Source organism: Leptopilina heterotoma, unplaced genomic scaffold (genome assembly GCF_015476425.1).
Source record: "Leptopilina heterotoma isolate Lh14 unplaced genomic scaffold, ASM1547642v1 Lhet_391, whole genome shotgun sequence".
NCBI lineage: Eukaryota > Metazoa > Arthropoda > Insecta > Hymenoptera > Figitidae > Leptopilina > Leptopilina heterotoma.
This window is the reverse complement of record NW_025111059.1, coordinates 287,248-315,236: the sequence shown is the minus strand read 5'-3', so window position 1 is coordinate 315,236 and position 27,989 is coordinate 287,248. Positions and strand designations below refer to the sequence as shown.

Genomic DNA, 27,989 nt, shown 5'->3' with positions numbered 1-27,989 from the left:
ACTATTTAAAGTCTAACCACCTATACATTTATGTGTAGGTTATCGAATTACTGTGCTTGTGCAGTGATTGCTATTGAATCTTGATGACCTCATGGAGACCGGCTAGATGCACTCTCGGAGCACCATCCTCTCGTCGGCAATATATTTTACCTCCTGCTACCCAAAGATATTTTATTTTATTGTTTTTCCTTAAGGGAAGCGCTGCCGAATAAATTTTTCGATTTAATGAGGATAAAGTTTCACCTATGTAGATAGGAGATTTTTCTTTTAGTGTCCAGCCGATGTTTGTAGTGGAAAAATCAGGTATGCGTTTACGCTGCTCGATAATCTTATCCCTTAATTCTTGTCTGCATAATTTAACCCGAATAACAGGTGGGTGTTGGATATTATCACGAACAATATCTTTTTTAAAACGAAAGATATTAGAGATGTCATGTTTGGTGATAGTAATATCTAATGCTTCAGAAATTTTGCAAAAAAGCGAAGTAAGATCTTCATTTGTTTTAATTGGGATACCATAAATTTCCAAAGAAGATTGAAGATTGAATTGTTCATGTGTATATATATCACGTTCGAGGAGTAAAACTTTACATTCCAATTCTTTATTTCTATTTTTAACTGCTTGGAGTTCTGTAGTTTGATTAGTTGCATCAATTTCCAAATGTGTAATTTTGTTAGAATTCTCAGCAATATTGTCTTTCATACTCTGTATAGTATTATTAAGTTTTTCATTAAATTCAAATTTTTTAGTCTGAAAATGTTTAAACATATTTTCAAACTTATCATGAAAACAATTTAATGCTGCTTGCTGCCCCTGCTCGACTGCTACACGTATTGCTTCGCTGACTGCGGGAGAGAGAACAGATGTATTCCCTGCTAAGGAGCAACTGTTATCTTTAGTGCATGACGGTTGAGTATTAGGGTCACAGATGTCACTGTTTTTCACTTCACTTTTGCATTTTTTGCAAATAAATGCACTTGCATTTCTCTTTGTTTTGTCCAAATCATTGCCAGAGATAGCACATTTAAAGTGAGCCAATCTGCCGCATTTTTCACATGCCACTCCATCCTTATCACTTCTGTTTATCACAAGAAAACACTCCGGACAGGCAGGCATTGTACAATAGGACTTTTTATACAACTAGTATTAAAAGTCAGAAAAAGCATAAAAGCTACCAATTTCCACACATAAACACACCGTTAGATAATACACTAATGTTTGTACAACAATTGATACTATTTTGTCAAGTAAATTCGTAAAGAACAACAATAAATAATTTATATGTACCAGAGGCAATTAAAAACACGTGCAATCAGTATGATCGATAAAACAGTTTTATGTCAGACAGTAAACATTACTCCAAAGATAAGAGAGCAGAAATAAAACGTCAAAATTTAGTCAAAATGATAGGTGGGAGACCAAACATAACCTTAAAATTTCCTTGCAGTGTTAGGTCAGATGGCAAACTTCACCTCAACATTAAGTCTGCATTTAGTTACTTCAAAATCTATGTGTAGTTTTACGTATCTTCTTACCTACAAGTTAAAAAGGGACAATACCGACTTTTATGATACATCAAAATCTATGTTAACTTTGACGTCTTCTTAACCTACAGGTTAAAAAGCGTTAAAATAAATGTCAAAATAAACCTAATTTTTGACAGACACGTCAAGAAACTGGCCCTAACGATTATTACATTACGTCAGAATCTTTTTGACCTACAGTTTAAAAAGGGTAAAAATATATGTCAAAATATATGCTCATCGAGCATGGGGATAGACAGTATAGGCAGGGACACAGCTGGGCGCACAGAAACATTAGCTGCCGGGTAACATTTTAACAAAAAGTCATACCAAGCGTCTAGGTTAATACAACAATTATTTCGTTGCCTAGGACGCATTGCATTAACAGCCTTCCAAAAGCCAGACGAATTACTACAGTTCTCAATATCCCTGATACGAGCATTCACACACTCCGCTCTCTTAATCCTTTCAATTGTGGCTAGTTCCCTTTTCGCATTCAGAAAAGATGCTTTCGCGCTTGTAGAAAAATAGCTTTTTTAAAATCCTTTAATGGCGTTTTCATGATATATCTAGTAGATTTACATTCTCTATCGATCCATGGTTTTTGCTTTTTGTAAAAATGATCGGATACGTTTTTCTGCATTCCTAAATTAAGCGCTACAACTTTAATTGTTGTTGTAAAAAATTTATTCATTTCATCGACCCCCGAGTCCACCTCCGCCACCTCTTCCCTCCAAGCCATGGACTCAGCAAAAAAGATGACTTTTCAGCGTGCCAAGTCCAAATAGGAATAGTGGAACGCCTCCTCAAATCAGGTTGCTGGGTCTTAAGAAAAGATAAAGAAACCAGAAAATGATCAGAAAGAGTCGGGATTTTCAAAACTCAAAGGTCAGTGAAATGACTGAGAGCGTTGATATTACACCAAATTAAACCGATTACACTATTAACTTAAGGACCAAAGAAAGTAAAATTAGCCAGCGAGTCAGAGCGCGCACGCCCGTTTAATAAAATAAATTCGCTAGTCTCCATAACATCTACAAGACTTTTGCCCCTAGAATTTGCGAAAACATCTGAAGAATGTCTTTCCGAGAAAAAAGAACAAGAGAATTGAAAGTATGCGGGGTCCAATTGGTTAAGATTTGAAACTCTAGAATTAAAATCGACTCTCACAACGACGGGAGAGTTTGGAAACATACATTAACATATCAAGAGTAGACGACAAATTTTCAATAAATAGATTAACCCTCCATCCGTCGCATGGTGAGAATTTCCCTCACCCAGTTTCTTTTTTTATTTATAACTTTTAAAATACAAAAAATTATAATTTCATATTCTCAGTACCTTTTACGGCACTCTTCTTCTTTACATTAAAACAATTTTGGTGTTTTTTATATTTTAATTTCTTTGTTATTGAATTTGAAAGCAGCAAATGTCGGGGATTTTTGACGCGAAGTGAGGGAACTTCTCACCATGCGACTGACCGCGTATACTCGATTTCATTTGTCATGAATTTTTTTATTAAATAATTAACAGGAAATAAAAGTTAATTTTACTGCCAATAGGTTGTTTAGAAATTCTAATGAACATTAAAAAAAAATTTGGCATTTTAGAACAAGTTTGGACTAATTTATGAGGGTGAGAATTTCCCTCACCTGCGACGGATCGCGTTACAAAAAAAGGTGCGACGGATGGAGGGTTAAAATTACTACCGGGGGCTTCGTATATTAGAACTAGAATGAATTGAGATGTTTGAGAGATTACTTCAACAAACAAAAAATTGCTTTGAGAAAAGATAACATTAACCTCATAATATTTGCTATTAAAGGCGATACAAAGGCCACTCTCAGCTCTACCATGAATAAAGTCTCTAACCATTCCCTAAAAATACCCGATTTTTACCAAACTTGGTTTTTAGATGATTTTTGTGTCGTACAATGTAAATATAATATTCAAATTGAGAAATTCAATATTGTGGACTTAATATTATGGAATAAGCACTCAAAAAGTGTTTGGATTTTTCCCAAACTTAGTATTTTATTGCTTTTTAGAGATATTTTTTAAACTTAGAATTAATATTAATTGTAAAGTGTGAAAGTAAGTATTGACTAATTGAAGTAAGCAAAAATTCCAAAGTGTTCTAAAAACAGTATAAAAATCGAATATTCTTTGGGAATTTAGTCCGCCATATTGCAACCGCCATGTTGAATTTCTCAATTTGAATGTTATATTTACATTCTACGACCCAAAAAACATCTGAAAAACAAGTTTGGTAAAAATCGATTATTTTTTGAGATTTTAGTCCTCCATATTGTATTCGACATTTTGAAAGTTAAAGTTTCATTCATATTTTAATGTAACAATCTTAGAAGCAGATTACTATTAACGAATTTTGTAGAGTCTCACAAATTTGTTTGCTCTGTATACTTCAATTTGTCGTTTTCTTCAAATTGCTAACTTCTCGAATGTTTCCTGGCCCAGGAAAATTAGAAAAAAGCTTCTCTATAATTTTTTCCTATTTTGTATCTATCTAGTTTTATTATGGTTCAACGATTACTTATTTTGGTCTACTTTATCAAGAAATATTAGATTTTTACAAAAAAATGCAAAAGTCCCACTGTGGGCCGGTTGTTTTTATCAACCGGACATTTTTTATCAACTACTACGCCGGTGAAGGTGTTAGTCTGTTTTTTCCACCGGGCTGGTACCATGCCGGTCGTAAGCATCGGCTGAACTCCGGCATTTCTGCCTGGGTAGCGGGCCGGTAAAAATATTATCACCGGCAAATCTCATTCGTCGGTATAAAAACAGGACCAAATGATAGTACCAGGAAGGTACTGGGCCGGTAAAAATACACAGGACCACAAAAGGAAATTGAGGTGGACATGTTCTAAGCATAGGTGACCTTTATGTTTTTGGGGTCGATAATTACGATGCCGGTGTCCATATGACCCTATCACGTCAGTATCAAGGTCAAACAGCTTATTTTGCAATATTTAATTTTTTTACCCCGGATTCGGAAAGAGTGGCAAATCTTACGTCCGAATACATTTTTATCATTTTTATGAACCAACCTTTCGAGGTAAACTGATGGTCATCTAGAAGGTCAAATTTTGATTTTATTCTCTTGTCCGGAAAGTTAGCTAGGAATGGATTTTAAAACAAATTGCTTTTTATGTTTTTGATGTCATTAATTACGATACAGGTGTCCATATCACTCCATTACCTCAGCGTCAAGGTCAAATCAAGGCCAAAAACATTAATTCGAAATATTTAATTTTTCCAACACCGGAGGAAAATGAGCTTCAATTGACCTTGAAAGGTTGGTTCATTGAAATGGTCAAAATGTATTCGGAAGTAAAATTTTCCGCTCTTTCCGAATCCGGGGTCAAATGAGGTGTTTGACCTTGAGTTGACCTTGATGCTGACGTGATGGGGTCATACGGACACCGGCATCGTAATCAGCGACCCCAAAAACAAAAAGGCCACCTATGCTTAGAACATGTCCACCTAAATTTCCCTTTGTGGTCCTGTGTAATGAATACACAAAAAACGGTTTTTTGCCCCTAAAGTTAAATTTTGGGGGTGTTTGGGAAATTTCAAACATACTACTTTTTTCAGTTTTTCAAGACGAACAAGTTAGGAGAAGTCCGATTTAAAGTGTCATTTTACTGTCACACAGTGTAATTAATTTAATTGAAAAATAAAGTCGAGGGCATTTCATGAAATCCACGAGGGCACCACATGGTAAATCCATATGGAATTAATGAGGATTTTCCATGAGAGCACCCATGAGGGAAAGCATGTCACGCCTTCGAGGGCTCCACGTGGATTGCCTTTACGGTTTCCATATGGGAATAGGGCAATCCACGAGGGCACCATTTTTCTGCACGGGATGTATTAAAATATTTTGTTTATATTTATAATCTTCTATTTTACAAAATGTTCGTTGGCATACCCGAAAATAAAGATTTTTTATTGAATACTTTAACATAACTGGAAAGTGAAAAGTATTTGTTATTTAATTGTGTATGTACCTATAAATAAGTTTCGAAACTTATTTAACAACATACAATGAAATAGTCCCATAAAAAATTTAATACATTTTTACAATAATGACAAATTAGACATTTTACTTACATTGAATTTGAATTAATTAAAAACGTCTTAAATATTGCGGAAAATTAACTTAAAGTTAACAATTTTAAAAATAACTTTAAATAATCCTTGAACACATCGAGGAACGCAGTGAGGATCCTAGGAACTGGCCGGTTCTTCAATACGTTCCTCATAGCATGAGCGAGTTTGACGGGTGGCGTATAGAAGCTTTCGTATCCCTTCTTTCACTCCCTGCCTATTCTTATAAAATTTCAAATTTACCGACATTTTAATTTATACTTAGTACTATTTATACTATAGTTCATGACAGAATGTAATAGATTCTCCTTTACGTTACCAACGTATTCTAAAGTGTGTATCACACTTTAGATCGAACAAGAAGAAGAGAGGAAGGGAGATTTAACACTAGTAACTTCCAATGAGCTCCAGTGCAAGAGAGACGCCTGATAGTGTTAATATTGTTTCTTCTTTCTATCAAATAGACGCCTCTATACAGACCATCCCCACTCTATTTATATTACCTTTATGCAATTCTCTCTAAAGTTGAGTCTCCAATGTGAGAGAAGGTGCGCATCGATGTTCATAGCTATAGATATACCACATCATACTTTAGTATACCTATAGCTATGAACATCGATGCGCACCTTGTCTTATTGGAGACTCAACTTAAAGCTTCAGTTACACCTCTGCAGGTAGCCTGCCTGCCATGCATGTTGTCATGGTAACATACAAGAGTAAGACTGTCCGTGAATTCAAAGGGCCTAGCGGAGTAAGCATGCAAAATCTGCCACCGCTCAAAAAAATTTGAAATTCTTGTTACATGTTGGCAGCATTAAGATACAATTTTTCACCAAATATTTTTTCAAAAAATGTATTTTTGTAGAAGTTATGGAGGGGGAAAAGAAAATCAAAAAATTTTTCTGGAAAACCACTGGATCGATTTTAATAAAATTTATACGTGTTTTATAAATTAATAAGAGAAATTTCAAAAAGTTTTGACCACCAAAATAACTCAAACAATTTTTTTTTTAATTTTCAAAAAATAGTATATTACATTATAAGGGCAGAAAGTTCGAAATTCCTGCACTGCGCGAAATGATGCCCGAGGCGAAGCCGAGGGCATTATCGCGTAGTTTAGGGCTTTCGAATTTCTGCTTGTGTAATGTATACTATTTTTCTTTATATACGGTCGAAAGTACGCTGGGTAATTTATTTTTTAAGAAAATTGCAATCGAGTTTTATTTGACAGCCGGCCATCTTTATTTACTTTTGCTCCTTGCTTCAACGCCTCTAGCGGACACTCGTGAAGCTCTGGTTTTTTCTCTGTCTCTCTCTTGCAAACAATATTCGCCTGCCCCGACATTTGATGCACGAGCGAGGCGAGTGCTTCTGGTCGGGGGCAGGCACGGAAAAAATGGGAAAGATAAATTAATATTATATTTTCAAAAGAATTTTTCTGGTGGTACAAAATTAATTCTATGTTTCTAAAATTCTAAACATTCTAATGAAAACACTTTCATTATTTCTTCAAATTATTACCTACAATTTTATAATAACATTTTGGCACGTATTGAAAAAGAAATTACAAAATTATTAGTTATTTTATTTTTGTTTTTAATGTTTATTAAAATAATTTTTGAATATAATTATATCAGCAAAAGATTTCGTTCATTTTAATATTCAGAGCTTGTGGATAATAAATTTATAAAGTATAAAAAGTTTTCTTGATAATTTTTTTTCTCATTTTATATTGCGATAACAATTACTCGTTAAATTGTCATTGAACTCGAAATTTTCTTATTTTCCGACAGTGGTGTTTTTACCGACAGAGAATTCTTTTACTCCCGCTGTAATAGAGGTTGGGTATGAAAATCAACCAAAGCACAAATGTTTGACTTTCTGCTGCGAAATCGCAGCGGGAAATACGTACTTTCGACCGAGGTATGAAGAAAAAAAATTTGTTCTTATTTTGGAGATATTACTTTCGAATTTTCACAGAAAATTCTGCTAAATGTGTACTTTTAAGAAATATTTTTGTTGATTTTTAGGGTTCCGTACACCTACGGTGTATCGGCGGAACCCTATTGGTGAGACTCTGTTGTCCGTAGCCAAATCGTGTCCCCCCCCCTAGCAGCTAAACTATTTGACCTAAAGAGCTCAAATTTGGTCCAGATATGTATTTTCACTCGTAGATTACAGGAAAAATATAGCGAATGTGATTGGACGTGATGGGCATAGCGTTGTCAAGGAAATAACAAGATTTTTGGCCAAAAATGCATAAAAAGTGACCATTCCCCCCCCCCTTAACTTCTAAACTATTCGACATGGAGAGCTGAAATTTTGCATGCTGGTGTATTTTTACTCGAATATTACAGGAAAAATATAGAGAACTTGATATGTAATGATGGCCATAGCGTTGTCAAGGAAAAACTAAAAAATTAAAAAAAAATTTGTTTTCCCTAACTTTTACATTATTTGACCTAATGAGCTGGAAATTGGGATCCTGGTGTATTATTACAGTCTGACAACAAAAAATTTATTTAAGAAACTTTTTAAGAAAAAATTTAAAAAAAAATTTTTTTTTTCAAAAAAAAAAATTTTTTAAAAATTTTTTTTAGTTTAAACACGTGGCATTAAATATTTTAAGAAAGAGTGAAATTTTAAGACGATAAATGAGAGATTGTTTTCTGACTTTAATTTCTTAACTAAAAATAAAAAAAAATTGGACAAGTGCGAGTTGTACTCGCACTGCAATGGCGGGTTCCGTACACAAATATTAAAACAATACTTGCAACATTTATCGGTAATTAGTAGAATGAAAATAAACAATTAAAAAAATATATTAAAATCATTTGATAAGAAGAAATAACTAAAAAAAATTAAAGTATTGTATATCTAATATTGTAAACAATAATAAGCAGAGGAACAAAATTTTCAAAATTATAGTTCCTCTGCTTATTATTGTTTACAATATTAGATATATACAATACTTTAATTTTTTTAGTTATTCTTTTTTATCAAATGATTTTAATATATTTTTTTAATTGTTTATTTTAATTCTACCAATTACCGATAAATGTTGCAAGTATTGTTTTAATATTTGTGTACGGAACCCGCCATTGCAGTGCGAGTACAACTCGCACTTGTCCAATTTTTTTTAATTGGGTACCACATAGTGGAAAAAATTAAAATCCTAGGTGGCGCATCATTCCGACTGAAGCACAATGTATTCAGTAATGTATCCTCCACCATAATGAATCTTCAATTTAACATTTTTGAAAACTAACATTAAATTCGTCATCAGAGACCCCGAAAACCCCCGAGTGACAAGTTTCAAGCCAAAATGGTGAGTTTTTGCAAAAATCGTCCGTCGTATTGGATCCGACATTTTTAATTTTGAAAATCTAACATTACATTCGTAATGAGTGACCCCAGAAATACATAATTACTAAATTTCAAGCAAATTTAAAAAAAACAGTTACTGGATACATTGTGCTTCAGCTGGAATGATGCGCCACCTAGGATTTTAATTTTTTTCACTATGTGGTACCCAATTAAAAAAATCAACAAAAATATTTCTTAAAAGTACACATTTACTTGTTGCTCCTGCTTCTCTAACTCATTCTTCCGCTCACGATTACGATTGCGGTTCCGGTTAAGTTTCAATTCTGCGTTGGCCTAAAAGCGGCGAAAATGGTGTCAAAACTTGAATGCGATTTGCTTAGACTGTAAAGAGATTTATAAAATCAAAACATACTATTCTTGATTATTAAGATTAAAGAAGACGCAAATGATAAAAAAAATTTTTTAAGTCTTTAACAATTTTTCTAAGTTTAAAACTTGACAATTATCATTAGTTTTTTTACTAATGGCGTTAAAATTTCCACCCTTAGAAGTAAAATTTCTATATGTATATGAAATTTGCTCCAAAAAGAAAATTAAAAACTAAGAATTTGCAGAAAAGAAATTTCGGTTCAAGAAAGCTTCTGACATAAAATTCTGTCTTCCACAAATTATAGGAAAATTGCTTTATGGAATAATAATGCGTCTCCATTTTTCATGTTATGTTATTTTAAAAATAATCTAATTATTTTAATGTTAGAATTTTGCACTGAATGAGAATTATAATTATGAAAGAAGAATTCGACTACATCAGCTATTGGATAATTTATCTGAGCGAAAAGGTATCCTACACTGTTAAAAATGATCGTATAGTTTTAATATAGAAATTTAGTTCTCAGTGGCTGTTTTTGGCACTCACCCAGGGTTAACCCCTAGTTAACTATTATCCAATCATCAAAAACATTCTGTTGGTCTAACTAATCACCATTAACCCGGAGTTAACTTGGGCGAGTGCCAAAGACAGCCATTGTGATCATTTGGTCGTGAGGTCCAAAGCGCCAAGTTTAATCTAGATTATAGAGTAAGAATCCCAGTCCATACAAATTTTTCATTTTTTCATATTTTTAAATTTAATATACATGTATCTTTAATTTAAGTGCATAATGCATAATGCACTGTGCGATGGATATTTGCTTTATACACAAGTATATTAAATTTAATACAGACTTTTCTAACAGTGTACCTATCGCAAACATATTGCTGCTAAACAGTTAGATATATTATTATCCAAGAAGTAGTTGTCTCCTAAAATTTATTGGTTTGCGCTCCAGAATTCAAGGAGTTTGATACATTATCTGACTATTTTTCGACGTGTATATCTTCAACACTTAATTAAATTTTGCCTTATTTTAAAATGAGACTTTATTTTGACTGCGTAAAAAAAATAATTTAGGATTTAAAGAAATACAAATTTCTGTTATTCATTAAAATATAAAAACTATTTTAAAAATATTTTTTCTATTAATCCAATAATTATAACAATAGATTAATTGGAAAAAAATAATAACCGATTATTTTAATGAGGCAAAAGTACAACTCAATGGAGACGAATTATTTCAAATTGCAAATAAACAACATTTTGAAACATTGGTAGAAATTTTAGAAAACACTGATCAGCGAACTCTTGGTAAGTTTAAAAATTAATCTATTTCTATTTAAATTAAATAAAAAATAGTTAATCTTTATTTTTTAATGGAAATTAACGAATTTGAGGGACTGATAGTAAAAATGGGTTAAATAATTATTATTATAGGAAGCAGACTGACGGATTAGCTCAGTCGAATAACACAGCCCCACAAAAAAAAGTGCCGTGCGCGGCAGACCAGACTAGTCATTTCCTATGTATTTTGACGCGCTGAACACGAATCCGAAGTCCGTTTTGCTCCATCACGTCAGGATTTTTTTCTAACCTCAAAAAATCTGTCGGATTTTGAGAGGTAGGCTATTTTTTCTTAAATTAATGGATTTACTTCAAACTTGGTAACTAGGGGTTTTTTGGGTCGCTGATGACAAATTTGAAGTTAGATTTTCAAAATTCAAAATGGCGGCTCCAATATGGCGGACGAATTTTTTTAAAGTTAATGGATTTACTTCAAACTTGGTAACTAGGGGTTTTTTGGGTCGCTGATGACGAATTTGAAGTTAGATTTTCAAAATTCAAAATGGCAGATCCAATATGGCGGACGAATTTTTTTAAAAGTTAATGGATTTACTTCAAACTTGGTAACTAGGGGTTTTTTTGGTCGCTGATTACGAATCTGAAGTTAGATTTTCAAAACTCGAAATGGAAATTCTTATATACATAAGTAAGGTATTCACGTCCTTTTATGGTAGCGCACTCTTTTGTCCTCAAAGGATCTATGTAATGGTTTTCGTTTCAAATTGGTGCCTCCAGGTACAATATCCCTTTTCAGCATCCAACAGTAGTCGGACATCTATATTTACATCCCATCTTCCTTGATAACGACGCTCAAATTCTTTAAAATCTTGATGGAATCGTTCTCCTTGTTCTTCACTGTAATCTCCCAAATTTTCAGGGAATCGATCCCGATGCGAGTCTAAGTAATGCATCTTTATGCTCATTAAGCATCCTAACTTACCAAAATTTTTAATTATATCACTAACTATTTGCTCCCAATTTTCACTCTTGTAATTACCCAGAAAATTTTCGACAACTGCTTTGAAACTAAGCCATGTGGCTTTCTCCTTTTTATTCATCTTGGTGATAAATTGCTCATCTTTTAACAATTTGCGAATTTGTGGTCCGTCAAAAACCCCTTCTTTTAGTTTCGCATCAGATTTTTCTGGAAACTTTTGTTCCAGGTATTTAAAACAGTTTCCTTCTTTATCTAAGGCTTTGACAAATTGTTTCATTCCTCCTAGTTTCGTGTGTAAGGATGGAATTATCACCTTTGAAGGGTCGATTAGGGGATTTTCTATTATATTTTTTGAACCTGGTTCGAAAGAATTTCTTTTTGGCCATTGTTTTTTAAAGTAGTGATTTGCTCGATCTCTACTGTCCCACAAATACAGGAAACATGGTGTTTTTGTAAAACCTGATTGTTGTCCAAGTAGTATGCTTAAAATCTTGAAATCTCCACAAATTTGCCAGTTGTGTTCTCGGTATCTAATTTTATCTAAAACTAGTTTCATATATTCATAGTTTTCTTTCATTTCCGTTGAATGCGCTATTGGAATTGGAGCATAAATATTAGTATTATGTAGTAGTACTACTTTTAAACTTCTTTTTGAAGAGTCAATAAATAGTCTCCAATTTTAATCTTTGTATATATTTATTTTTAATTTATTCATGAGTCCGACAACATCTGAGCAATATACCAACGACGGATTTTTATCTTTTGTAAAATATTGTCGGAATTCTTTTCTCTGTCTCGATAAAAGCTAGCTGTTGTGCCTTTTGATAACAAGTTTTTCTTCTTCAACACTGATGCTAGGTGTTCTGCACAATCCTTCGGCAATTTTAAATCTCTAATGAGATTGCTAAGTTCTTCTTGGTTAAACGTTTGTCGAATATTTATCTCCTGTTCATCATACGGAAGGTAATAGTCGTCCTCATCATCGGTTCTCATGTCTTTATTTTCAAAATCTAGAACATCTTCAGTTGAACTGTCAATTTCCAAGGTTTTGGGAGAAGAAGGTGGATTGCATGAAATTTCTGGTTTTTTTACAGTGGGGACATTAGCATACAATATGTTCTTTTTATTTTTGTTATTATATCCTTGCACATTGGTGTTGCAAAAATAACAATCTTTTTGTTTTAATGGTTTTTCCCACAAAGTTGGCTTTATAAACTTTAGTTTATCCTCTTTTTTATGATTCCAACGAGTTAACATTGTGTAACAGGAACTGCAAATTTTGTGTGGAACAATATTTTTATCCTGATTGGTTATCTCAAGATCAAAATAATCTTTGTAGATCTGTTTGATATTTTCATTTATTGATTTACGATTTTTGGGGACATCGAATTGTCCACATATGTAACAAAATGCATCTGCATTGCTGTCGCATAAGTGTTCCGACGTTGTTACTGCAAAATTAAGTTTTGAAGCGTTTGGAGTTTTATTATTGTTTTGATTTTGAGAAGCCATGATTTATGTGAAAACCTGCACGTTAGGGATCCTGGCCCGATCGCAGGTGAGTCCGCCGTTCTAGGGGTGATAACCCTCATACCTCCCCAGGCCTAAGTATGAGAGCTTTCCGACTTTGACGAGGACAAAGTCACCTCGTCGTCGGACACACTACGGCATCATCCTCACACCCTAACGTCCCCCTGCAGGGCAGCGCGCCTACGCTGGCTTCGTTACTTTGATAAACAGGAAGCGAATCATTCTACATATCCCCTTTCGGGGCAGTTGTCATCGCCTACTACATTTTTTGAAGCAGCAGGATTAGTATTGTGCTGAAACACAATAAAAGTGCAAAGCGTACAAGGTAAACAATGTATTTTTAAGGAATAAGATAGTGAAGGATAGAGGATATTAAAGTTCCTTTTTATCTCGTTGCTTAAAAATTTATTATTTAACTTTTACATCTTATTGTCACATTATTACCTCAATGAAAAAAGTTTTGTGCATTTGCCGAATTAATCTCTATGATGCAATGAGACCCAACTGTCAGTTCTTGAGAGTAGTTCATTACAAAACAAAAAATTACAGTTCCCGCTACACAACACTCTACCAAAAAATCTTTCGGAGCAGCCACACGGAAAAAATTTCTGTGCACTGTTTATCTCTATATGTGCACCAATGGTCCTTAATTAGTCAATAGTAAATTAATTGGTTTTTAATTTACAGTACAAATCTTACACTTTGAAAAGGGATCATATACGGCCCTTTTTAGAGACAGCAAACGCACTTCCATCGGACAACCTCTGCATCAACTGCACTGGAAGTGAGACAAGCGGTGCACGGGCATTTTTTTCGTGCAGGGGGTTCAAAATGTGAAAGTCTGACTATAGATTCGTAATCAGTGACCCAAAAAACCCCTAGATACCAACTTCGAAGTAAATCCATCAATAATTAAAAAATTCGTCCCCCATATTGGAGCCAACATTTTAAATTTTGAAAATCTAACTTCAAATTCGTAATCAGCGACTCAAAAAACTCCTAGTTACCAAGTTTGAAGTAAATCCATTAACTTTTAAAAAAATTCGTCCGCCATATTGGAGCCGCCATTTTGAATTTTGAAAATCTAACTTCAAATTTGTCATCAGCGACCCAAAAAAACCCCTAGTTACCAAGTTTGAAGTAAATCCATTAATTTAAGAAAAAATAGCCTACCTCTCAAAATCCGACAGATTTTTTGAGGTTAGAAAAAAATCCTGACGTGATGGAGCAAAACGGACTTCGGATTCGTGCTCAGCGCGTCAAAATACATGGGAAATGACTAGTCTGGTCTGCCGCGCACGACACTTTTTTTTGTGGGGCTGTGTAATGCCTCGGCTCGGCTAACGCGGTAAGCCAAGGGTATATGGTTCGTGCCCGTTAGCCTCGGATTTTTTCCGTCACGTGATATAATCTAAGCGGGAGATTTGAACGTCGAGGACCTAGTAGTGTAACATTTGAGACTTCGAATTTACACATACAAGACTCGGCGTCGATAAATCGGCTGTACTCAGTTAAGGTTCTCCGTAGTTTTCCTTAACCCTCCGTCACACACCTTAGGAATAATTACACCATTACACACGTTTAAGGGGTATCCCTCACCACATTGTAAAATAAGCGGCATTACAACGTAAACGAAGGAATCAACAAAAATTTAGTTTTAACACAAATTTACAAATATATGGGCAAATCCACGAAACTGTTAACTTTTATGATACTCGAATCAAACACTTAAAAGTCCGTATTATTTTAGATTGAAACTTATTGTATAATCATATTTTCCTAAATTATATACTAAGCAACATTTACGTACAGTATTAGAACAAAATATTAATTTGTCAATTAATTTTATGAGTTTAAAATTGAAAAAACGCTTAAATTTCATTTGAAACTCTCAGAAAAGTAAACATTTTTAACGTTTTTATTTTTGCGGCGTGTGAAATATTAATTTAGCTACAAGGAAAATATCTAAAAGACGTATTTTTTCCAACTTTTTTCACTATCCCATTAGCGTGCTACGACTGTAAGAAAATATATGAAGGTTTGATTGAATGATGACACTTTTTAAGAAAATTTAATTAAACGTCTTCTTATGAAAATACCTAGAGCGGCGTAGAATAAAAATAAAAGTTCAATAAGTTTCTAAATAGACAATAAAAAATCGAACATTTTAAGACCTTTTTAATTAGTGTGCCTATATTTGTATTCCTGTAGAAACAATTTAAAGATGTTATTACAAATCGTGATTTTATTTAAATTTATACATTTTTGAAAGGCACAACTACAATTTTACTTTAAACAAGTCCATGTATAGTGTGATCGAAGCATTGCCTTACAGATATTCAAAAAAAAGTATGCCGCTCAAGGATTTTGAAAACTATCAATTTTAATAAGTTAAGAATATGCTTAAAATTTCAGAAGTTGAATTCTTAAAAATTGAAAAGTTCAATTAATCATTTTAAATTTAAATTTGAATTTAACAGTTTAAATTGCTAATTAGTTCTGAAAACCTCAGAGCAAACTAAATAATAATAAGATTCCATTCAATAAGAATGTAAGAATGGATAGACAGACAGACATACATCACAAGACCAGATTTAGTATGCTTGAGGTGTCCCTGGGACTAGTTAATTATATTAGTAATTGGTTTTCAAAAAATTAGTGATTGCGAAAATGAGTTTCCGAAAGCAGGTACAGCAATAGGTCGTTTCACGTGATTTTAGATTCCAATACGCAGACAAATTCAGTGTCGGATTCAGGGGGGCACGGGTGCTTGCTCCCCCAAGAGTCAAATATTCCTATAAGATAGAAAGAGATAACATTATATTGATTTTTTTTAATGGATGGCCCCCCCAAAAAAACCTTGTCTGGATCAGCCACTGGACAAATTTGACCGTCGATTATTGTCCGGTACACACCATTAGAACTCGACTGTCGATAAACCGGTTGTACTCAGGAGAGGTTTTCTACAGTTTCCCTCTTCTCTGGCGAGAAAACCCATTGACGGGTGGTCCAGGCGAATGCGAGTAGGGTAGAGCGGGGTTAGTTGATCATAGGGGTAAGTTGAGCAACCGAAATATCTCAGGCTCTATAAATTGGCCGCTAATTTTTTCAATGCCAGAAAGAAGCAGGCGCAGGAGGGGACATAACTGCGCAAGTGCCTGCTTCTTTCTGGCATTGAAAAATTAGCGGCCAATTTATAGAGCCTGAGATATTTCGGTTACTCAACTTACCCCTATGCTCAACTAGCCCCGCTCTACCCTACTCCTAATAAAGTCGGCTGTAGACGCAAAATAAGGTTAATATATAGAAAAAATTTCATAAGTAGAATGGTTATGCTTAATCCAAAATAGTATTTCTCGGGGACTCTTGTCGAAGCGCGTAAGGCCACACTGAAAAAAAAATTCGGCAGAATGTGCTTTTTACTCAGTCAATTTTTGCCTAAGAACAAAAGCAATACACGTAAAGCAATTGTTTCTTTAAAAAAAGGCAATTTTTGCCTTTAAAAAAGGTAAAAATTGCCTAAGTTAAAATTTTTGCCTTTTTTAAAAGCAAAAATTGCCTTTTTTTAAAAGAAACAATTGCTTTACGTGTATTGCTTTTGTTCTTAGGCAAAAATTGCCTGAGTAAAAAGCACATTCTGCCGAATTTTTTTTTCAGTGCAATAAGGCAGGAGTATAAACAATAAAAAAAATAAAAAAAAAATTTTAATTTAAACTTTAAATTAGTAATCAGCAACCCCAAAGACCCCCCAGTAACGAGTTTCAATCAAATCCAACTATTTAAATTTGTCATCCGTCATAATGGAGCCGCCATTTTGAATTTTGAAAAACCGACTTCAGATTGTCCAGCGGCGACCCCAAAAACCTCCGAGTAAAAAGTTTCAACTAATTTAATTGATGGGAAGGTCTTACACATTTTTTGTTCACTTTATAATATTTCAGTTCCGGAAGGGAACTGAAATAATTTTCAGTTAATAATAAGTGTTAAACATTGGGGGCATGGGTTAAAAATGAATCGCGCATACGAATTTGTGATGCTAAAACATTCTTGAACACGTATGCAAAGTGACATCTATGTGCATACAAATTAATAAAAAAAAAATTTTTCTTAAAAGTCAAAAGTTTTATTGATTTGCCCATATAGTAAATTATTCCAAATCATAAAATTAATAATATTATTTTACGGTATCAAAAATAAAAATTAATTACACGAATGCATATCTTCGAAGGAATTCCACTTTACATGTAAAAATAATGTAACATTAACAAATGAGCAAAAAAATCATTAAATAATTTATATTTATAAACTAATTTTGTCATTAACCACCAGTGGAACAAAAAATGTTTTAAAAACTTAATTTTTTTACTTAAAATTTCCTCATTGTTTTAATATTTATTAGCTTCGAAGCCTCATAATTGCAGATTAATTATGTTTAAACTAAATGCTTTTTTAGAAATGTGTTGAGGAGGGAACCGTCGAAAAGTATAGAAACTGATTTTATTTTGCAATGAGAAAAACAAAAGTTATTTAAAAATACTGAAACCGAAGAGGGAATCCCTCCCTTGGTGTCTGACGGAGGGTTAACCTAAGATAATATACCCATATCCGGCAAGGGTTCTGGTGGCATGCTGTGTGACGAATCAACTCGAGATTAATAAATTAACTAAAATGCGAAAGAATAAGAAACGTGGGTAAGACTCGGTTGATCAGCACAATATCGGTGAAACTTCCGTGATGTTGGAACGAGATGATTTCCATGAAAATACTTGACAAACTTGTCGACGAGCAATTCCTTCTCAGGTTCAATCATGGATCATAAGGAGGAGAATTGACAGAACTTACCAGTTCGACGACGCACAGTGGTGCAAACCTGCAAATTGAGTTTCGAAAAGGTCTACAAGCCTTATTTTTTAACCGATTTTATTATTTTTTTTTAAATGAAAGCTTACAAAATTGCAAAGAGCTTAGTCGAGCCTGATTTTGAAATTTTTATTTGTTTATATTAATTTGTTTATTGCAAAGTTAACCAAAAGGAAGAATTTTTCAAATAATTTGTTCTCCCATTCATGAAATCAAATATTTAATATTCAAAACTAGTAAAAATTAATGTTAGTGTACTCCTTGAATAAAACAAAAATTAAACAGGTGAAATTTTTACAATTATAAACAAATTAAGTTAACAAACATTGACAGCTATAACAAATTGTAAAAAAAGACAATTTCTTTAATGGATTTTGATAAAATTCGTTACTCGGGGGTTTTTGGGGTCGCTGATTACAAATCGGACGTTAGTTTTTTAAAATTCAAAATGGCGGATCCAATATGGCGGACGTCAAAGATAAAAATTCATCAGATTTACTTGAAATTCGTTACTCGGGGGTTTTTGGGGTCGCTGATTACGAGTTGGATGTTCGTTTTTAAAAACTCAAAATGGCGGATCCAATATGGCGGACGTCGAAGTTAAAAATTCACCTGATTCACTTGAAATTTGTTACTCGGGGGTTTTTTGGGTCGCTGATTACAAATTGGATGTTAGTTTTTAACAATTTAAATAGCGGACGTCAAAAATACAAATTTATCTAATTTACTGTAAAATCATTACTCCAGATTTCCTACTTACCAAGGCTAATGAACATTAATTTTTTGGTGTTTGAAACAATGTATTAGCTCTGAAAAGGGCAGATTAAATGCTGATTTTTTGTTTTTCTTTATGTAATAAACACAGTTCATACAAACTTCGAATTACATATTTTCAACATTAAGGGAGTTTGTACATCTACACAATCAATTCATGAAAAAATAATTTATCAGAAATTGTAGATGAAATGATTATGCAATTATTACAATAACATTTAAAACAACAGTCGTCCACGCGAAGTTTCGATGCCAACGTTGGCATTCTCTTTCGGCATAAATAAACATTTCTCTAATTCGACATTAAAGCTAAATTAACTGTTAATAGAAAATATGCTTCTTGAATAGGATGCATGTTCTTATGTTACTGGATTCGTAATCAGCGACCCAAAAAACCCCCAAGTAACGATTTTTAAGTTAATCTGATAAATTTATAACTTTGACGTCCGCCATATTGGATCCGCCATTTTGAATTTTTAAAAACGAACATCTGATTCGTAATCAACGACCTCAAAAACCCCCGAGTAACGATTTCTAAGTAAATCTGATGAATTTCTAACTTTGACGTCTGCCATATTGGATCCGCCATTTTGAATTTTTAAAAACGAACATCTGACTCGTAATCAGCGACCCCAAAAACCCCCGAGTAACGAATTTCAAGTGAATCTGATGAATTTTTATCTTTGACGTCCGCCATAGTGGATTCGCCATTTTGAATTTTAAAAAACTAACAACCTTTTGGTTAACTTTGCAATAAACAAATTAATAAAAACAAATAGAAATTTTAAAATCAGGCTCGACAAAGCTTTTTACAATTTTGTAAGCTTTCATTTTAAAAAAAATAATAAATTCGGTTAAAAAATAAGGCCTGTAGACCTTTTTGAAACTCAATTTGCAGGTTTGCATACTGTGCGACGTTCTGGTCCTCGAATTTGTAATCCGCTGATAAATCCCAATCGATTATCAGTCACACACTAAACGTAATGAAAGAAACAATGAGTACACTAAATAAACAATATTAATTTGATAGTTGTACAAAATTGAAAATCGCTGAACGCGGAGAAGCAGAAATTAGTATGCGATGTACGCGGGAGATCGCTTCGCTCTGGCGTCTTTTTCAATTTTTCCGGCAAACGCAAAAACGTGCGTTTGTCGTCTGCTAATTGGGCGGACACACACACCATCTATCAATCACGTGACATTATCCGCGGTAATTTCAAAATAAGGAGTTGCTAGCAACGCCAATTAATATTTTTTTGATGAATTAATGGCTTGAGCCGTTACAACTCTCCCCTTCTGAATTGGCGTTACTAGCAGCTTAAATGTTTGGCTAATTTTTCCCCTGGTAGTAATAGATCTGAACCATTTGTCTCTATAACAAAACTTAAATGAAAAATGATAATTAAAAAAGAAAACAAAATTAAATTGAAATTAGATAGAGACAGAAAAAATTGCTCTTGACTGTTTGTCTCAACTAGTCTGTGTTTTTTCAAAGAACCGATTAAACAAAAAAATAAAAGGGAATTTTTTTTTATTAAACGCTGTACAAATTATTTTAAACAAAAGAACGAAAAGTAAAGAGAATATAAAAAAAACAGATTTATCGATTAATTTTCGCGATGGTAAACGTAGAATTAGGAGTTGATTAATCCTTTTTTAAATCAATTCCATTTTGACTGCCGTGATTGTCCGGTTATCGATGGGGGGTACCACGTTTGGTTCTCCGGCCTGACAGCTTTCCTTCATAGTTTGAGTTAGAGGCTTTCCTCTTCGTCGCTCATAGGTACGTGATGATGATTCCGCGGATCTCGAAGATGTTGCCGTAGTTTTTCTTATGGCTCCTGTGCCAACAAGAGATGGTAATTCGATTTTTTGGACCTCATCCTTCTGGGGCAGACTGTTGTAGCTTACGGGGTAATATTCTGTCATCCTCTTTCGACAATCGTAGTAATTAACATCGGGTAGATTTCGTGGTCGCCAGCAGTGTTTGCACCTTTGCGCTTCAGTCACCTGGTAGTGATCCAGTCACCCTGGACCATTTGGTAGTGCGGCCAAGGACAATCTTCAGAACTAAATCCTACTACTGCACAACGTTGACAGTAACTTCATGTGTATTCTTTCTTGCAAAGCCGGTAACTGTGGCCTGCATTGCCGAAGTTTAAACACCCTTCCGGCGCTTTCGGGCGTAGCCTTGGTTCGCGGTGCTCTACCTGAGCATGATAAATTTCGCTCATCGTTTTCGTGAACAAGTCTTTATATTGTTTGTTCAGTTGTTTTTACGAGTTGAAATCGCGGAGAAGGCTATGATAGTCGTAGGAGTCCAAATCTGCTTTCATATTTCTGATTTCGGCCTGTTGATCGGTGAGGCTTCTTTCTGCTTCGGTAAGTGCCCTGGATTTCTCGTGTACTCTTTCAGCGGTCTCGAGAAGCTTGCGGTAAACCTCGGCGATGTCTCCGTAGACATTAACTGGAATGTGGCGTTGTTGTTGCGTGATTCCAAGTTGGTTGTTGAGTGATTCGATTAATTCATCTCGCTCTTCCAATTGATGAATTAGAGCTTGCATCTTGGAATTGGATTTCTCAAAATCCTTTCTTCTCACAGCAATCAAACCGGATGCCTCTATATCTTGGTGCCAATTTTGAACTGTAATTTCGAGCGGCATTGGACAAGATGTTATTGGGGTAAAACACAAGGTCTCCTATGTCAAAACCGAAGTCAGCCTTTCTATTTCTATTACAGGTCGCGCTTTGTCTCTTGGCTGCCTTAGACATTGTTGCTTCTATCTTAACGCGGAGTGACTCCATATGTTTGACGTGGTCTAACCAATCGTTAGTATTTTCTGTCGAGTCTATGTCAACGACGTTAATGTCAGGGAGTTGTTTACCAGTACGTCTCAATTCGCGGGCAAAATTAAAAAAGGCAGGAGAAACTCCTTAAGACGAATGTGTAGCGTTATTGTAGGAGAATTGGATCTTTTCCAAGAACGTGTCCCATTCGCAGTGATCTGTGCCTAAAAGGTTGTCGATTATTGTCTTTAAGTTGCGGTTAACGCGTTCTACGGGGTCCGATTGCGGATGGTACACTGGCGTAGTGTACTGCTCGGATCCGATTTTACGCATGAAGTTCATGACATTGCGGTTGACAAATTCCGTGCCGTTGTCGGTTATAAAGGTTCTCGGGGTTCCCCACCAATTGACAAGAGTGTTCAAAGCTCTGCCAATTTTAGGTCCATCGGCTTTGGACAGAGGAAAATAATCTATATACCGTGTGTACGTGTCTTCACAGACAAGTACATAACGTTTACCGGATTTTGACCTCGGAAGAGATAATAATAATGTCGAGAGATATGGTTTCTCATGGTTCTCTTAATTTCCGCGGATACATTAGGCCTTGAGTTGGGGGTATTTTTAGGTTTACACTTTAGGCATACCTCGCATTTGTTAATGTAGCGTTTTACATATTTGCTCATGCCGGGCCAATAATAGAGGTTGATAATCGCATGATATGTTTTATCTGTACCCTGATGTGCTGATTGAGGGGAGTCGTGGTATTCTTTTAATACTGGGATAATTTCATCCTCTTTTAATACCTTTTTCCATGCGTTATTATCGCCAATACTCTCCTTAATTTGATTAGGCTTAAAATAGTACAGTATATCGTCGGAATCAAAACGATAACGTTCGAAGCGTGTGGTGTTATCGCGTACGCGTTTTACCATATTTTCGTACCATGATTGATTAAGAAAATTATTTAGTCCTAACAGAGGCGCGTCCTCAGATGCATCTTCGTAAAGACGAGAGAGCGTGTCTGGGGCTTCGTTTAGGATACCCTTACGGTGTTCGATTTTAACTTAATTAGCTGATAATTCTAAGGCCCATCGCGCGAGCCTACCGCGAGATCAAGCTCGACTGATCTGTTAGTTCCGTAAACTCTGTGGCTTCTAGGTAGCAACGGAGTTTTCTGATCTCGAAAATTACTGCCAAGCATTCCTTTTCAGTAGTGGTGTAATTTAATTCCGCACCCCTTAAATGTCTGCTTAGACAGGTAATAAGGGGTCGTTCACAAACTACGTCACGCTTTTTCGGACTGATTTTACCCCCTCCGCCCCTTCGTGACATTTTTTACATACAAAAAATTTTTTTTCCACACTTCGTCACACACAGCTTGACACCCCTCCACCCCTAGGAGTGTGACGTAGTTTATGAACGACCCCTGAGGTTTTCGCAGTCTCCGTCTTTTTGGGTTAAAATCGTACCGATACCGGTGTCAATTGCGTCTGTATAAAGAAGATAAGGGAGTTCGGATCGCGGAGCCACGAGAGTTAAAGCATTTCTTAAGGATTCTTTGACTTCGTTAAAAGATTTATCATGTTCCGCGGTCCAATTCCAGGGTACTTCGGGGCTGGCTAATTTGTTGAGCGGGCCCTGTATTCTAGCGATGTTGCGTATGCGCCTATGGTACCAATCAACCAATCCGTTAAATTGTCTTAACTCTTTCCGATTCCGCGGAGTTGGCCGTTCGAAAATCGGTTAGATTCGCCTAGGATTTGGTTTAAGACCGCCCCTATATAAAAGAAATCTTAAGTATTTCACTGAGGGTTTAGAAAAGTGAGATTTTTCTCTATTAATTGAGAGCCCTGCTTCCTGTAATATATTGAATACAATATCCAACAGCAGGATATGTTCTTCGAATGTCCGCGAGATGAGTATCCAATCATCTAAATATGCATGGACTTGATCGTAGAGTCTTTCCGGGAGACTCCGCGATTGTTATCGCGTATATATTTTACTAACTTTTCTTTAAGACGATCGGTTAGCGCCTGAAAGGTTGCCGGCGCGTTAGTGAGACCGAAGGGCATTCGTACCCATTCGAATTGTCCGCGACCGGGTACTACAAAGGCAGTGTATTCCCGTGAATCTGGATCGGAGTCACTAGTGTAGTCTATACCGGTACATGCTTTATTAAGCGTTAGTACTTCTGAGAGGTACACGTTGAATCTGGGATCGCATTACTGCAGCTTGGGGTTGATTGCTGGGCGGTTGTAACGCGGTTTGCTAAATTTTCGCCAGGAAGAATTACTCTCTCCTGGCGTCTTGGTCGTTTTTTGACTGAGACGGATTGGACTGATTTTGTCCGAATGCGGGTTGTTCAGGGTTGTAATAACCAAACCACAGTGGTAGAGCCGGATGCGGTGGTGCTTGCGGAGTTGGGAAGTACATAGGCGGGAATTATTGCAAATTTGGATAATAATTATAATTGTTATTAAATCCGCGTCAAAAACCACGCCAACAGTTTCCACGGCCGGGGTTGCTATTTTGTTTTCCGCCTTGGTGGCTTTTTTGTTGACTATCGTCTTTCCGCGGTTTGTCGCCGCGGTCCCGTTCTTTGCGCGTAGGGTAGGCGGGCCTGGGCAGGGGCCGCGGTGGTAGAATTTTTACCTGTTTTGTTAATAAATTTAAAGTTTTGGAGTTTTAATTTTTGTTCAAGGCTATTTATTTGTTGTTTATAAATATCTCGTTTGTTAGTTTCAGTATTATTTTTATTTTGTATTTTATTGTTTTTCGTTTGTTTTGTTTCGGTACCTGGTTTTACTTCCGGTTTCGCAGTACTTTGCGGTTCTCCGTTGGTTGGCGGCGTTTAAGTTTCAATAGCGTTCAACTGATTTTTTCCGCGTGACTTATGCGATTTTCTTGAATCAATTTCGCGTAATTTATTCGTTAATTGCATTGTTGCAAATTCCTCTTCATATTTTTTTGATTTTTTCGATTAGTTCGTCATAGGAAGAAAAGCTTTCGCGGTCGAATTGTAATATATTAATTCAGAGTGGAGGGCAGAATAAATTTTATCTAATTGATTTTTTGTTTAAATTTTTTCTTGTCATTTATTATAAAGTGCGCTTATTCGGATTACAAACTCGATTTCGGTTTCATTTTCCTGTTGGACCGCGCGTTGAATTTTGTTGTTGATCTGTTCATCATCGTTGGTGTCAACGAATGTTTTTCTAAATTTTAAGGAAAATTCGGCCCATGTTTGCCAAGTGGTTCGCAATTTTGCAAACCAGGTATTCGCGTTGTCCGAAAGGATTTTAGATAACGTCGTTAGGGCGTCATTGGAGTTAATTGCGGAAGCAGTTAACTTTCGTTCGAATTCGTCGGCGTCTAATTTGCCGGGGAATGTGAGTTCCCACGATTTGACGATTTTGTATAAATTAGGTGTTAAGTTCCTCGGTGTTAGTTGCGGTGGGGCAATGGGTTGGCAAGATGGTACTTGTTGAGGTTGCATAATCGGATTATTAAACGATGTAGAGGTTTACCTTAAGAAATTTGGTAAACCGTCGAACCGTAGTGTGCGAGACGGAATAGTCGTTCCTAGAGAAGGAGTAGCGAAATTTGGAAGTGAGGTAGTTGTGACTGCAGAGTTATTGTTTAATGTCGCGCTTCTCGTTGTACAAGTGGCTGTCACCGTTGTTGTAGTACGGGTAGGGGTTGTGGAATAAATTCTAGTTTGTTGTCCCCGGTGGTGTCAAGTGGGTGCTCGATGGACTCCCAGCGTGAGTCATGCCATGGTGATTGCACTTGTTTTGTTTAAAGATCAGAATTTTTTTTGTGAGATTGTTTATTGCTATCGTGGTTTCTTTGCGGAGTGTATTTATTGATTGGGAAGTTTTATTTTCTAGTAATTTTAATTCGCGTTGGTTTTTAGTGTAGTATAGTTTTAACTGTTGTTTCGATTCTTGTAAGTGAGAGTCGATCATTTTTTCTATATGGGATTTAAATTAGTTATTTGAGTCTGTTTGTTGTAGAATTAAAGATTCGAGTTGTAAATAAGTTTGTTTAAATTGATTGGTAGTAATTGGTGTTGTATGTAATTGAGGGCTCGGATTGAAGAACCGACGCGGCGCTTTGTGGCTAGAGTTTTTGGAATTGTTCCGGTGCCTAGGTCAGAAATGGGGTAGATAGTGTTTTGTTGAAAAGATTCAACGTTTTCTAATACGGTTTTCGTGGTATTAGTATTATCACCGTCGTTTTCCATACTACTTGAAAAGTCGATTCTTGTTTGGGAAGGTGTGGTGATCTACGTAATTTGTTTTTTGCAGTAAACGCTTCTGTTTGGGAGCGTGTTGTTATTTTATCTTTGTTTTTTTCTCGTCGTTACCCGACATTACTTTATAATTAAGAGGGAGGAAAAAAAAATTGTGGAATTGATTGTTAATTTAAATAAGAATAGAAAATATATATATATATATGGGCAAATCCATAAAACTTTTGACTTTTAAGAAAAAAAATTTTTTTTATTAATTTGTATGTATACATAGATGTCACTTTGCATACGTGTTCAAGAATCTTTTAGCACCACAAATTCGTATGCGTGATTCATTTTTAACCCATGCCCCCAATGTTTAACACTTATTATTAACCCCTTCCGGAACTGAAATATTATAAAGTGAACAAAAAATGTGTAAGACCTTCCCATCAATTAAATCAGTTGAAACTTTTTACTCGGAAGTTTTTGGGGTCGCCGCTGGACAATCTGTAGTCGGTTTTTCAAAATTTAAAATAACGGCTCCATTATGACGGATGACAAATTTAAATAGTTGGATTTGATTTAAACTCGTTACCCACATAGCACAGTTTTTTCCGGGAAGTTTCCAGGAAGTTTCCCACGTTAAGTTCGGAAATTTGACGTGTTAAATTCCTGGAAACTTCCAGGAAACTTGATATGTCTCAAGATTTAAAGTTTCCACTGTTAACTTCCAGGAAATTATAAATGGAATTTTCCTGGAAAAAGGACTGGAAATTTTTTGAAAAATTTAAGGAAGTTTTTTTGGAAGTTTCTCTAAAATTATTTCTGTTAATTTCACAATTGTTCAGTAAATGTTTTTAGAAAATTTCCCCTAAAATAGAAACGAAAGTTTCTTGTATAATTTATTCGTTAATTTTACATTAATTATTATTTAAAATAATAATAAATATTTAATACCTATACAAAATGGGTTTTTTCATAAAAATAAAATTAAAAAAATTACTTAATTAACTTATTTATACTTTTCCCGCAGTTGTTTCTACTATTTTTGTTTTTGGAAACCTTATATTAAAGAAGACAAACTTGAAAATAAATTCGGGGGAACGGGGGATCGAACGCGGGTTTTGACGGACGCAACGCAACTACCTAACCAACTACGCTAAACTAACATGTGTGTAGAGGAAAAAAAATCTTTCTCTTAAGGTACACTTGTACATCTTAATGGTTGGTAAATATGAATGGCGGGATAATTTAAAAATTTTATTCTCACAATTCAAATATTTTTTATATATAATTGTTAGAATTTCATTTTTGTGGAGATTAATAATTTTAAATAGTGCTTATTACTGATTATTTTATACATATGAGAATAATTAAACAAGTAATACAAGCAGTTTTATACGTTAAATTAAGATATATTAAATACAAGTTTTTCTTTACCAGCATTAATTCTTTTCATTGAAATAGTCTGCCTATTGAAATTGAAATAAATATTAAATGCATTTATTTTCAATAAATGCATTCAATATTATTATTATTTTAATAATAATTAATAATTGTAATAATAGAAATTAAAAAAATAATATATCATAATAATATTATTATATAATTCACTCGCGCTAACGTTTGTTCGGTTGTATTTAAAGTTACTTGTTTTTATTTATTAATTTGTTTTTATTATATTTTAAGATAAGTAAATATTTACTGGGCTTTTTTACAACAAATTTCGCTTGACTGATCTTTAAGTAATTCTTATTCTGTAGAAAATGACCTTTAAAATAAGCTCAAGAGCATTAAAAAGTGTTCATAATTTTAGAAATTATTCAAATTTATGAAAAACGTTGAAAATGACGATTTTTTAAGAATAAAATATTAAATAAATAATTTAATTCTTAAAACAAAATAATTGGTTCCCACCCATTCGCCCGACTTCATCCGCCCGACTCCTATCGCCCGTATATTTCTTAGCCCGTCTGGACATTAACCCGTTTTTTTTTGCCCGACTCGTAATGCCCGATTCCAAGCGCCCGACAATATATTTTTCCCGATTGTTAATTTCATGGTAACAGCGATCGTCTTTTCATAAGTGAATATCTTCACATATAAACAAACAAACTTCAGTCATTCGATTCAAAATTCGTAGTGCAGTCATTATCAAAATT

At 34.7% G+C, this 27,989-nt stretch overlaps 1 protein-coding gene across 1 annotated transcript in view; it reads left to right on the top strand.

The window, feature by feature from the left end:
* Positions 1 to 27,989, top strand: part of LOC122506067 (membrane metallo-endopeptidase-like 1) — a 225,499-nt gene that overhangs the window by 167,302 nt on the left and 30,208 nt on the right. Inside the window, exon 8 of the mRNA XM_043618046.1 lies at positions 10,528 to 10,669. Within this exon, the coding sequence (XP_043473981.1) occupies positions 10,528 to 10,669 (142 nt within the window). The remainder of the gene's footprint in view (positions 1 to 10,527; positions 10,670 to 27,989) is intronic.